The sequence below is a fragment of the Trachymyrmex cornetzi genome, unplaced genomic scaffold (genome assembly GCF_001594075.2).
Source record: "Trachymyrmex cornetzi isolate Tcor2-1 unplaced genomic scaffold, Tcor1.1 scaffold372, whole genome shotgun sequence".
Lineage (NCBI taxonomy): Eukaryota > Metazoa > Arthropoda > Insecta > Hymenoptera > Formicidae > Trachymyrmex > Trachymyrmex cornetzi.
The window spans coordinates 110,696-125,656 of record NW_017298450.1 but is presented as its reverse complement, the minus strand read 5'-3'; the positions used below and the strand labels follow the sequence as shown (position 1 = coordinate 125,656).

The 14,961-nt window shown below is 30.5% G+C and overlaps 1 protein-coding gene across 3 annotated transcripts in view; it reads right to left on the bottom strand.

Moving 5' to 3' along the window:
- LOC108763651 (ATP-binding cassette sub-family G member 1) overlaps nucleotides 1–9,470 on the bottom strand; it is a 29,005-nt gene extending 19,535 nt beyond the window's left edge. The window contains exons 1-2 of one of the 3 annotated variants that reach the window (XM_018511481.1): nucleotides 9,333–9,470; nucleotides 2,830–3,144 (exon numbers count right to left, since the gene is read on the bottom strand). In XM_018511481.1, the coding sequence (XP_018366983.1) occupies nucleotides 2,830–2,995 (166 nt within the window). In that variant the 5' untranslated portion in view covers nucleotides 2,996–3,144; nucleotides 9,333–9,470. The other 2 variants (XM_018511480.1, XM_018511482.1) reach the window with 2 other exon arrangements.
- Between the last annotated feature and the right edge of the window lie 5,491 nt (nucleotides 9,471–14,961).

Genomic DNA, 14,961 nt, shown 5'->3' with positions numbered 1-14,961 from the left:
TTAAATAACCGGAGAGTCATCCACCTTGCCTTCACTGGCTGGGGAGTCATCCATTTTGCCTTAGAGACTAGGCTCCTACGAGGTACAATTTATCAAACTTTGAATTGGTATATCTCCGAAAGAAAAAATCGCTTTGAGATGGTTTAAAATGGATTTTGAAGGGACTGTATAGTAGTAAATGATTACCATTGATGGATTTAACAACAAAATTTTCTCAATTTTTAATTTAATTTTAAATATGATTAAAAACGGCTTTTTGGCAGTTTCAGATTAAGACGTCTTGAAATCTTGACGTGATAGAGCAATTCTGCAATCGGATTCGGATTCAGCGCAAAAAATTACATAAGAAAACATTGTTAAATTTCAATCAACAAAACCTTGCAGACCTGTGTTATTATGCGGTATACATTGTGATGTGAGATTGTTTTACGATTAATAGCTTTACGTAAAACACATTCTTTACAATAGGTCGGTCTTTAGATTATGTAACGAACCATCATCTTGTAGAATCGATTATTTTTTTTATCAACAATTGTAAGAGTAATTAGAACATTCCCGGATTCATAGGAAAAGATTATATTGCGAAATTATGTATTTCACGAAGAAAATATTCCGGCTAGTTATTTAACTTGGAGCTTTTTTGGTTAATTATATTTAATTGTATATTAATCTTAGGATGTGTAATTGGTTACTCAATTTCCAAGAAAAAAATATTAAATATCATTACAAAGTCATTCCGCTCGTGAAACGTTTCCGGTTTGAAGTATACAAAAAGTTTGAGATTTTTTTGTTAATTATATGTTTATTATATTAATTATACCATCTGTCCGATAAAAGTGTAATCAATATAACCTTTAAACTATTTATTGTAAAAAAATTACAAATGCCCTACACAATAAACATTAAACGCTTTTTTTTTAATAAGTCATCCAGTTACCGCCATTGTCAATTATTGTTCACATTTTTAAGGCATATTTCTTACCAATTTTACAACATAAGCTGTTTCCCTGTTAAGAGACACAGTCGACACAAACGTTGTTCTATTCTTCTTGGCATTCAATAAATAACAAAAATAGACAATAGAGGAAAACTCCCTATTATGAGATAGGCGCCTAATATGAAATAGCGACGTTTCTGCTAATAAACGCTATCTATTGGTCCTACCATGAATTTATTGCTCTTGAATTGAAAACTATTTAGTGAAAAATTCATTATTAGATCACACTTGTAGTCGTTGTAAAAAAAGATTTTAGAATTTGGATGTCTTCAAGTTTCGTTGAGATGAGCCTTCAAACCTTGTTTATTATTTAATAAGTAAATAGTTGGCAATAAATTCTTCATGTAGTGATAGAATAAGATCTAGTCATAGTGAAAATCATTGCTGAAGTACCTGTTTCTGCGAGGCTTGGTTTCAACCACCTGAAGACAAGTCCTGGGTACAATGCATCGCATGCTTATTTTACGCGCACATTGACTGTGTTTGTTTGTATTTTAGAAATATTAAATAAAGTTTTTTAGTTGCACAATACTGATGTACTTTACGTTTTATTACCGATTTTTCGGGGTATCTCATATTAGCGTTACGTGACTATATTTTCTTAAGTAATTCTTTTCCAAATTAATAACATAAAATTAGCAATTTATGACTCTATGTTTATTTAACATTAACAATTTTATAACTAGATTTGAAATAAAAAAAAAAACAATACAAGAGAGTCTCAAACGATAATCAGGCTTAATAGCAACTCATATTTCGTCGAGAGATTTTCCCAACTTTTTTTTACGCAGCATTCCTAAGTAGGAAGTGGTAAGAAACCCGCGCGAGGGGTTGTTATCACTAAAGTATGAAAGTAGTGAACAATTAGTCGTGCGAGAACTTTGCACCGAAAGGACCAACCTTGTATCCAAATAATAAAATATCTGTGGAAATCAGCTTATTAAAGGTAAATTAATTTTGTTGATATTGGTTGGTTTGATCTTTGACTCTTATTAATTATTTTCAAATTAAAGATTAATTTCAAGCCGAATTCATTGATTTGAAAAACCTGTCACTGATAAAGAGAGTAGCAACAAATTTAATGATTAACTATCGCTGACGAGGAGTGCGACGATAGTCTAAATCTTTTCGAGGAGTGTTGATTTGTGGAAATTGTTAAATCAATCAGTTTTGAATGCCTAAAAGGGCTGGACAGCGTGTCCAGATTAAAAGGATCAAATTTCTAATTAAACGAAATTTATTTTTAAACATTGATCCTTTCCCGCTTTACTAAAAATTTCATCAATTCCAAAATCCAATTGAAATCCATCTAAATATTTCTCTCAAAATAACTTTATTAATAACAAAAGCAAATAAAACTGCTTTTTTAATAATTGCTTTATTAATAACAAAAGCAAATAAAACTTCTTACAATAAAGATAAATCTATTCTAAATCATAGATTAATTAAAATCGATTATCAAATAAATTATCCCAATTTCAAAATAATTAAAAGAAGTGATCCTCGTTATTTTAAATATAAAATTCGATACTTATTTAGCTAAATCACGCAATCTTGTCCAATTCCTGGGTAAAGTACTTAAATGTATTGACCCAAAAACGGACACTAATTCTTTAATTTGAAAAAACTCGAAGTTATTTCTTTATATTTATACACACTCGAAAACGACACAAGAAACGATTATAAAAATGTAAAAATAAACAAATGGAAAAAACGTTGTAAAACAATAAACATCGTTGATAATTAATCGAACCATGATAAGGCACGAAAGATATGTAGGTCATGCTTTTACCGAATAGACTGCATAACAATCTCAAAAAATAATTGGTTACCTCGAGGGATCGGTACTGAATATGTCACGTCATTGAATTCGATGTCCACTGCAGCCATTTTTGAAAGATATGACGTACATGTAACGTCGTTGATATTGTTGAAGGCATCTTTCTCACGAACACCGTTATCGGCTCCATTTGCTTTGCCTTCTGGTGTAAGGTCCATGACGATCTTCCCACACTGGAGTTCTCGAAAACAATTTATCTTCAGCTAGCGGTTGTCATTACGCGATACTTTCTTCCGCGTTGCGACGAGTCGTTTGACATCAGCGGAGAAACGCGATGCGAGAAGGAATAATTTCAACTGAAACTGAACTAAGCGCTCAGCAATGAATGACTCAAAGAAAGAAGAGAAAAAAGAGAAACGCTTGAAAGCCCAGTTATAAAATTATGACTACTATTCATGATCTCAAGGCTAACCACTTCTTTAAACTCGATAGTTCTTTAAAGGCAATTGACAAAATATCACGAATAAATAATTCGAATTATTTAAATTAAAACATAAATGGGGCGGAGTATACAGCCACACACGCAAGAATTTTATTGCCAAAGTCGTATATTTAACATTGAAAATGTAAAATTACATTTTTGACTTTGACAAAAAACTTCTTGCGTGTGTGGCTGTATGCTCCTTCCCATTTGTTTTATGTTATTAAGCCATCTCTAATATAACTATTGTTAAATTTTATCGAATTATTTATTTAACTAGGGATGCATCGGATCGTAAAATTACCGGATATCCGGACAGAATGTAACATGGGATTTCTGTATCCGATCGGATATCCGAGAAGACAATTGCTTCAAATCGGATATCCGACATTTTCCGGATATCCGACCGGATTCCGAGTGTCTTTAAAAAAAAAAAAGCTTATAGAGAAAAAGATTGTAATTTTGTAACAATGTATAAGATATTATAGCATCATGAATATGCAAACTTGTTTCTAGAACATTTATATAAGAAAAATTCAACAATTTAATGATATCAAAATTTCAACCGGATATATTTCCGGATACTAATGATATTCAACTATCCGGTCGGATAGTAAAAAAAAATGCCGGATAATACTGGATATTTTCCGAATATCCGGTGCATCCCTATATTTAACTTCAACTGAATTCGAGCAGAATTAAAGAATTAATTACAAAAATAGTTAACATTAACGTGCAAAAAATCAGAAAATTCAAAGAATTTGTAAGCGAAGAAATTAGCGCAAAATTTGTCCTATTTTATATTCTTTACGCTATAAAAAAGTTAATAAATAACTAACGAGATAATAAATAAAGAACAAAGTATAGTGTGCGAATAAATAAAAAACAAAATAAGTGTAGGATGTATATTAAGAAGATAATGAACTTTGTGCTAATTTTTTATGTCTCATCTTTGCTTCTTATCTATACTTTTTTCGCACAGCTTCTATATTCTTATCATTATACTGATTACACATGCAGACAAAATACGTAACTAAAAAAAGGCATGACAAAACGAGTGGAATCTATTGTGTTATTTAAAAGTAAAAGAAAATGGAATGATGCTATATAATATTTTAAATGTAAAATATAAATATAAAAATCATGGTTTTTACTTAGAGAAGAATTTGAAAAATTTTCTTTTTTATAAATTAAAAAAAATTAACCAGTACGTCAATGAGCTTCAGTAGAAACGAGTCTTTATATTCAAATTTTTAAGTCTGGCAGTGATAAGACTGGCAAGATGTCCTCTATTTAATAAAATGATATAAGTGTTTCGTAATCGTAAATAATCTTAATATATAAGATCACACTATGAATTACGTTCTACGTCAATAATCATCAATTCATTAGAAATCAACGTTTAATAAAAAGTTTAATAAACATTTTATGCTGATTGATTATACTTTTAAATCTAGGAGAATAATTTTATCTCAGCGAAGAACATTTTCAATAGTGGAAATAAAATGAATTACAGCTATTGTAACTACAGAAGAAGGTGATAATTGTGAATATTCGGATACGCTCTTCTTTTGGCAGATGACAGGGATCGCTCGGAATTTTGCGCTTTCTTCATATTAAGATGCAATTTTATGCAGCGAAGGAAAGCTGCCTTTTTATTCCCACTTCTCTCACAATCAAAGCAGTTCAAAAGCTGTTTGCTCTTTTCCAGCTTCCTTTTCATGGAGCGTATCTTCGCTGGCTTTAAACTAATGAAGAACTTATTTATTTTCGCTAGCTTTTTCATTTTAATAAAAATGACAATTTTATACGAAAATGAATACAATTATTAAAAAAGAAAAAGTATTAGGTAGCACCCATTTTCAAAAATCGCAGCGAACATGGTTTTTTCTTTGCTTTGCTCCCAAAATTAATCTTGGAAGACATACAATTCCATGAACATGACATGTCATGTCGTGTATTTTGTGATGTTTCCCTATTAGTTGAACAATATCGAACTTTGAGCGTAACTTTACTGTATATGAATTCCATGAATTCATACACTTCTGTGAATTACAGCTAATAAAATTGATGGAGTGAGAATAAAATATTTAATGTCAGCTTTTATTAGCTGCATAAAATGGCAGCTTTATAGCGAATTATAATAGCATGCATGTAACATTCAGGATGTCAAAAGTTTCCTTTCCAAGAAATAAACGTACCGTTCTTTCTCTCATATATTTTTCAGTTTTTAATTTTTTTTTTTTACATTTTACACGGTTATGCAGCTTTTATTCGTGACATGTGTAGAACGTAATAAGCAAGGTGAACCACAGTCACCCCGGAATTTTACACGCATGCGCCATTATGGAAATATAGCGCGTTGAACTTCGGCCGCGCGAGTGTTCGATCGAGCGCTCGGTGAATTACAGCTAATCATAATAAGCACATAAGTATGTACTTGTGTTACATGACGGTAGGATGTATCGTTAAATTTAGATAAAGAGGTCAAGAAGCGCCAAATAATTGACTTTTGGGAGATTTCTGACGTAAACTTTAATTCTTTCCGTTTCTTACATTTATATAAAATCAACTTATTATCATGTATGGAACCTGATATCAGTTTCATTACGTGCACGTGAAGTACAATAACGACGAAATTGTGCATTTAATAAAATTAAGTTTTTATAAAAGTCTCCACAAAAGCGTCTCTTTGTTGTCCTGTTTTCATTTCTCACTCCGAATGCGAGAATTAGCTCGACGGGAATACAATATCGATCGTTTTATGATCGCAGTTTTACGAGCCACGTCGGACTGACTCAACCTTCCACAGTTTATTCACTGCCAATCGAACTACCAGTTTTAGTCACGCATCACGATTAAAGGGCTTGATTTATTTAGAATTCGTTACGACCGAGGCAAGGTCGACGATGTTTCCTTGTGTCAAGCTAGCATCCTGTCGGCTGTTAGGTTAGAATATTAGACTGTGCTTCTTTCTGATTCTACCGCTAGGCAATGTATGGTTTCAGAAAAACTGGTTTCTGTGTTTTGTATTCATGTGCACGAAATCAACAGCGCACAGTGGTCTAAATCAGTAACGTGAAAAAAAGTCCAAAATATAAAGAATTTAATTTGAGTATTTTAAGCGCTTTATATTGCTGTGAACGTTCCAAAATAATAAAAATTATAAATTTTTGTTGATAACGTCAATTTACAACGGCGTATATAGTAAGGTAATTTTGTTTACACTCCCGACCATTAATGATTAATATCCCATCGCGACGACGTTGCTATTTACACGAGTTGTATTGTTGTTTATGATTTTACTGGAATGACGAACTCCCAGTCAGATAATTTCTTAATAACTTTTATATTTGATGCTAAATTTAATACTGTGTGTGTGTGTGTGATTATTGCAGTTATAAATTAATAATTCAATATTTGCAACATTAAACTTTCAAAGTCCAGTAAAAGTTGTAAACACTTGCAAACGTTGAACTTATAGGTTATATCTCATCATATATTTTATCGAAGAACATGTGTTGTAAAAATAAAATGCGCACACGTCCGGCTTATAAAATTATTATGATTATTAAAGTTACTATATATTGGTGAATGAAAATCTCTTAAATTATTTACTCTTGTCTTCAGATCCTATAATATCTGAAAAATCACGAAAAACGCAAAATCGCAAGAAATATTATAACAGATTATTTTATTAGTATTAATAAAGTGCAGTAATTAGTTTCTGAGAAATAAAGGAGACCTATGTTAGTATCGGTGACTTTCCTCTATTGTTTAATATCGCCGTTATTGTTTGTTAAATATATACAATATTATCTAATGATTATATACACTGAGAAAAAAATATAGTCAATTTTAATAAATATTTGGTTCAATACTGCCAACTAAATATTTACTTACAGTAAATAAATATTTGTTTAGTAAAATAAATGATTGTTAAATCAAATTAACATTTCTTGTATCAAATAAACATATCTTTATATTTAAAAAATATCTAGTTGGCATGTATTCAACTAAATATTTATTGAAATTGACTATATTTTTTTTCAGTGTATATTATCTGATTAAAGTATATATTATCTGAAATAATTAATATTATGAAATAATTAATCATTTTTATTATGTTCTGTGAGAGATGAGATCTAAAATTTACAATCACTCAAAAAAGTAATCTTGTAGTTATAGCGAAAATTAACTAAGTATAACGAAAAATTGTAACGAAAAATAGTTAAAATAGATAAATTTCTAGCAAGTAAGCAATATTGGATAAGTATTGCATTATATAGATGACAGAAATAGAATTTAGATTTGTGTTATAAATTCTATGCGTATGTGTGTGTGATATATAATTTTCTATCAGATATAAAAAACAGCTATAATTTTAGCTGAAGCAGCAAAATATTTTTTGCGTGATAAATGATATATAGTAGCATCAACACGAAATTTATAATTTTTTGTGCTGCGAACTGCGATTAGACCATTGTGGCGGCGTCGGAAAGATTAGAATTGTTTGTATACGCATTTCCGGTGTGTATTATCACTTCGTGACAAATCCGCGTTTCAAATTCTTCGCACTAATCAGAACCACGATTTTTACATTTATATGTTTAAAATTATTGGAATTATTTACAAATGTAACACCAAATATTACACTCGTTTTATCATAGCTTCTTTTTAACCACGTATTTAGTCGGCATAATGATAACAGGAACTGCGTAGAAAAGTAACATAAGTAGATACGAAATAAAAACATAGTATAAAGTTTCTAATACATACCGTACATTTTGTTTTGTTCTTTATTTATTATCTCTTTGTTGTTCATTAACTTTTCTGTTGCGAAAAAGATTTAAAATACGATAAGTTTTGCACTAGATACTTTGCCCCAAATTTTGTATTTTTCTATCTTTTTGCAAATTAATTTTAACTGTTTTTGTAATCATTGAAATGAATTTAGATGAAATTAAATAAAAAATAAAGTAGTTGTTCACTCGCAATGTTCTAAACAAAATTTCTCAAAATCTCCAAACTTAAATTATTCGCAATTTAAAGATTACTGGTCGCTCAGCATTTTAAGCAAAATGATCTTTAAATAGATTGAAAAATTTTGCAGATGAAGAAATATTCTAAAAGTATGTGAAAAATTCTGCACGTCGAAGGTTATCCAGGTAGCACACGTATGTAAATATTTTATATACGTTTCTTAAACGTATCCAATGTTTTATAAGCATCAATAAGAAACGTTTCACCGGAAACGTTTTTAAAATTATAATTTAAAAAACGTATTTTTCATGTACTTTTTCAGAATTTTTTAATATTTTTGTATGTCGGTAAAAATAAGAAAATGCAATACTAAAAAGTTGATAAAAATTTCTGAAAAAATTCTTAAAGTTCTATGAAAAGAAAATAAACAATTTTTTCTCTTGCAGTTTTTTTGTAAAGTAATTGATAGTATTTGAGTAAAAAATTATTACTCCAATACCAAAAATTTGATAATTTTTAGTAATTGATATCTCGTTAATTATTGCGAAAATTGTAAAATAATAGAGCACTTTTCTACTCAGTTTAGTCTACTCTACCTTGCTATGATATTCTAATACGCTAATTTCCGAACAAAATTTATATAATATATATATATACACATCTCTCTCTCTCTCTCCATTAATTGTTTTATGAAAGCATACGTATGTATTCACATATGTGAATACATTATTTTAATAATTCTGTGAGAAAGAAGATTTTATCACAGATACAGGAAAAAATCGTATTTTAATTGTTTCTTAAGCGGTATCTCAATCGTTTCTTAAACGTTTTTTAATCAGAAAAAAAACGTTTTCCTTAAAGTTTTTCGAGTGGACATTTTAACCAATCAGAAACGTTTTCAAGAGCCGGTTATGAAACGTTTCAAAGAAACATTTGTGAAACGTTTTTTAAACGATTATGTGCTACCTGGGTATCGATCGACATTTACGGTCTCGTCTGGAATGCTCCAATTTTTTACTCCGATTTTTCGCGCCCCCCGGCATTCTTATTGCTGCAGAAACTACGGTATTGATAATTCGCGATAAACTCACGCTATCGGCCGCGGTTCGCCAATCGACACGATCACACTACTGTGATAGAGGAACTGCAAGCGGTAGAACGTTGCAGGAACTCAGGGTACCGCCACCAGCAGCGACGGTAGACTGACTTGGAAAGAACGCCGGCTTGCGATCCGCACCAGCTATATCTATCCCCGTTGATGTATATGTACGGCATGAGCTTCGCAACGGACGCTCCTCGTTACGCCGCAGAGACAGCTGCGTACAGCGTGATGGGTGTCGTGACCAGAGTGTGGCAGCTTGTGCGACCAAAATATGAGATGCTCAACAAATGAGGCGTTAATATTTTCGATATTGGTCGCGTTCTAACGAGTGAAAACAACGAAATGGCTTCCGGATTTTATGGCTTCGGCACCATTGCGCGAATATCGATTTCTTCCGCAGCCGACTCCCCGCGACATTTTGCCTCCTACAAAATTCAAATCGGTCATTGGAATCGTCCGTTTCGGAATAAAATTAAATTTTCACGGTGAGACCTGTGCCCACGTTTAATAAGATTTTAATCTTTAATTTGCGTAAAGAATTAAAGGAGGCACGCTCGAAGCGTATTGCGCATGATTGTTGGGTACAACGATGAAAAGAGTGCAACGATGAGAGGAGAAAAAGAGGAAATTAATGTATCTCACTTGTGACAGGATATCCATTTAAACAATTTGCTTAGTTTTACGATAGTTTATCTAACCGAATCTAACAAACAGGCTTTTGTACAGAATCAGAAACAAGTTTATTCATTAATAAGTAAATAAGCTTTTTTTAGCGCATTTTATCCAAATCTGACAAACAAGCCTTATTGTACCACTGAATCAAAAACTTATCATTTATAAATAAATCTTTTGTAAGTAAATAAATTTCTTTCTAATTTAGTGGTACAATAAAATCTGTTTGTTAGATTCGAATAAGTTTGAACGGATATTAAATCACAAGTGCGAGACACATTCCCCTTCTTTTCCTTTCATTTTTATCATTTGCTTGAAAACATATTGCAATTATGGTTGATCGTGGTCACTGTTGATACCAGACACTAATCACTAATCACGCCAAACATAATCACTAACTGAGACAAAACAAAGTCGAACGGTCACTAACAGATACATTTACATGTAGAGATATATCTGTTATTTAATGAATATGTAATATATAATATTATAAAATTATAGCGATGATTTTCTATCGATAAAATGACCTAACTTTCCTAAAATAATAAGAATTTCAAATGAAAGTTAAGTTTTGTTTATTCAAATCTCATCCTTGAATTTCATAGACTTTACTTGATCACTAATTAGTATATCCAGTCCGATGGCGCAACATCCCAATATCGGGACCGGGTCTACTTCTCGTACGTATGCTCGTGGTGCGCACGCGGGTTGTACACAGACGTAAGGGACCTACAATTTAACGCCGGTTCCAGACGGCAGTTTTGAGAGGTTTTCTTGGCAATAGATACTCTTGGTGATTTGCCAGACCGCCAAAGAGGAGTTACGAGCGCGTGAAAATTTCTTGGATCGAACCGGAGTCCCCTAGCATGATAGACTTGCGCGCTGTCCACCATGCTACGCTCGTGCTCAGTTGGTACATCCATTTTATATAAAAATAGCCCTGATTTTTTCGTTTTTATACCATAGAAGATACGGTAATGTCCAGTAAATGTTATGTAGAAAATAAAAATTTTTAGTTTTTTGTTCCAAGTCAAACTGTTTCGTAATAATCTTGTATGCCAATTGGGCACTTGCTGAAAATCGACTTATTTCAATCAACCGCGCAGTGCTGCCATTTTGTTTAAAAAAATTTTTTTTAATCTTTTTTATTTCAATTCATGTATAATGAATACCTCCTTATACATTTTTAATTTACTTTATCCTTTTTGCACAAAAATTTCCAAAAATAACCTTTTTGAAGGTCCAAAGTGGTGTAACCCCTTAAAAAAAAAAGAAAATGTAACGCCAAGTGTATAAAAAAGTATCGAACATTACATTTCTTTTAATAAAAAATGGATACGAATCAAATGCAATTAGCCAAGTATACATAATCAAAATATTCACACTTCTCTCTATCAATCAATTATCACCGTCATGAATTAAAAAATCGTAGATAAGTGTCACGAAAAATGTAAAAATTTACTGATACTCACGGCATAAATCTTTAGAGCAAACTGACACAATGTGCTCGTAAAGTAATATTTTTTTCTTTTATATAGCAACTTTTCAATAATTTGACCTTGATGCTTTCTCTATTCCACAAGTTTAAGGGGAGGGAGGAGGGAGCACTAAGTTGTTCCAACTTTAGGTAAAAATTAGCTCAAGGTCTTATTTTCTTGTTCTCTTATGCTCTTAGGCTGGGTTGTTCCACCTTTTGATAAACTTCAGCTTATTTTCTTACTCTCTTACACTTTTACTCTTTCGTTTATCAAATAGAAAAATTACCACATAGTTTATTTAAAGATGGAATAATATACTATATATATATACTCGGTAAAACATTTTTCATACATGAATATGTATAAATATATGACAAAATAAATATAATAATAGGGCATATAAGAGTCAATACCAAATTAAATTATATATTGAAAAACGAAATATTACGTGTTTCGGTCTTTGAATTAGACCCTCTTCAGATATTTACATACATAATAATAATAATCTTAGTCATAATGTAAAATCCACAGAGTTATAAATTATATAAAATTGTATTCTTTAATAAATAATCGTTAAATAAAATATGAAGATGTAGACACAGTCCAGGAATAAAATTAAAAATGTATAACTGTGACTGACAAACACTGACTATATATTATTTATTACTATACTGACTAATAGAAAGTTGACGAGTATCATATCATCGAATTATATATTGTTTGACATATTGAACATCAAGAAATTCTGTTCAATCAGCCTTCCAATCTTTTGGCGAGCATTTTCGATTCCTCTATCTAACGTTCAATTGTTATCACACAAATGCGTCTAATCCGAATGGCAGTATTTAGTGCAACTACATTCAGAAGGTATGTACTTTGTTACGTACGGTACGGATCTACGTTCATTATATAACATGATAATGTAAGCAAGAAGTATTATGCATAATATGTATTGTGCGTACACACCGACACGCGCGCGCGCGGAACCTTTTGCATGGGTTATCATGAACTGAAAGAAATGTACAGATTATAAACTAATATTGAAATGTATATGATATGATATGTATGTATATGTATGTGTATGAGTATGTATATGATATGTATGTATATGATATGTATATGTATATGATATATAAATGTATATGATATATAAATGTATATGATTATGATGTATATTTTTTTTATATTCAACAATATTAAAACATCTTTATATGTAAATATCTGAAGAGGGTCTAAAAAGTCCGAAACATGTAATATTTCGTTTTTTAATATATAATTTAATTTGGTATTGACTCTTGTATACCCTATTATTATATTTATTTTGTATTATTATTAAGAGTCCTTCATTATAAATATATGTATAATAAATATGTATAAACATACATAAATATTCATAAACATTCGATATATAATTGTGTATGTTTATGAATATTTATGTATGTTTGTACATATTTATACATATTCATGCATGAAAAAATTTTTTTTCGAATATTAATCTAGTGTTAGCTCAGATCCAATCTATTTCAATCCATTCAATCCATTTTCATGGATTTAAAGTACGCATTAAAAAAATTTTAATCCATTTTAATCCATTCTTGTTTGAGAAAGAGAAACAAAAGAACATAGCTCAATTATTTTTACGTTACAACTTTTTTGAACTTAGTTGGATTAAAACGAAAACCTACTTATAATTTTGAATAATTTAAGTAGCATTTATGGTTCATTTTTAAATAAAAACTTTTTTTATTGAATTAGATTGAAAAACTGCATTTCATATTCAGAATATTGGATTGAGTAGTATTCACGTTGTACAGAAATTGCTGACATTATTTTTTAATTTAACTGAATTAAAAAAATTGGACTTCTTATTCACAATTCTGAATTAAGTAGTATTCACGATGCACGAAAAATGCTAATATTATTTTTAGATTGAAAAGCATAGAGATATGCTCTATACAATTCCTATAAATGAATAAAAATGCATTCAGGATTGAAAAGGCATAAACATTTGCTTTATGCAATTCCTATGAATAAATAAAAATACATTCGGGATTAAAAAGGATTCATTTTAACATTCGTGAATCCGTATTTCTGAAAGTCTGAATCCATTTTAATCCATTTCAATCCATTCTTGTTTGCTGGGGAATGATCGATGTGAACACTCGCAAACCAAGTCAAACACAGCCCGAATATTAGGCTAATCACCAATTTGAAGTAGTTAATTTCAGGTATAATTATTATAAATGTCTTAAATTTGTAACCCTTAAATATGAATGTTTTTTTTTTCTAATATTAAACTAGTGTCAGCTCGGATCCAATCCATTTCAACCCATACAATCAATTGTCATGGATGTAAAGTAGGCATTAAAAAAATTTCAATCCATTTTAATCCATTTTCGTTTGCTGGGTTGTAACGCAAATGAAATCACATCGCACAGCAATATACTATATTTTAAACTAAAACTCGGCAATAATCAATAATAAGATTTTTTATTCGGACCGACAAGAATTAAACACTAAGTATAAGCGTATTCAGGCCTATGACGGTCAAAGCTAGATCTTTTTTGCCTAAATAATTCCCAGTGAATTATCTATATCCTATATATGTACATGCATATATATCATATTTTTGTAGTTATTCAAAATTTCGCAATAAATTTATTTAAGGTTTTCAGCACATTGTCAATTTAATTTAACTTGCGATATTATTGCAGTAATTTAATTGCATTAGATGAAGTCCGGAAACATTTCGACGCGCAGTTTGAATAACTACAAAAATATGATGCATGTACATATGTTACAGCGAAAAAGATTGATATTTTTATTATTGCTAAAGCATTACCGATAAGTTTTACGCTGAAATCACACTAATATCACATAACAATATTTTTTTTTCCCGCAATGTACACAATGGTTTAGCAAACATTTTGTTTTAGCAAACATTTTGTTTTGCAAATGTTTTAGCAAAAAAAAGATATTACTATGCAATATTACGCTATTTGCATCATAAGCAATGCAAATATGTCTTAAGGATAAAAGCGCACGATAGACAAAGTGTCGGCCGATTATTATGTCGTTTATGGATCGAAGTTCATGGCAACGAATAGGTATATCTATGCAAGTGTATCCGACACAATTTTAATTGTTTTTCATAAACGATACGACAATCAGTCAACTCTTTGTCTACCATATATTTTTTATCCTTAAACTGTTATTTCAAACTGAAACAACGCAGACCTATGTAGGAAAAAGAACAAGATCAAACGTGATTAGTGTAATAAGCTGCAAGGTTAACATAGAGAAAAAAATCAGTGTCATTTAACGGGTGCATTATGCAAATTTTATTAATTACTATTTAATATCATAATTGTGACTAATTTGCAAAATATCAGAACTTTGATTGTTTTATTAAAAGTAGTACAATTTACTTTATATTGAAACAATACAGAAACTGAACGACTTTATTTT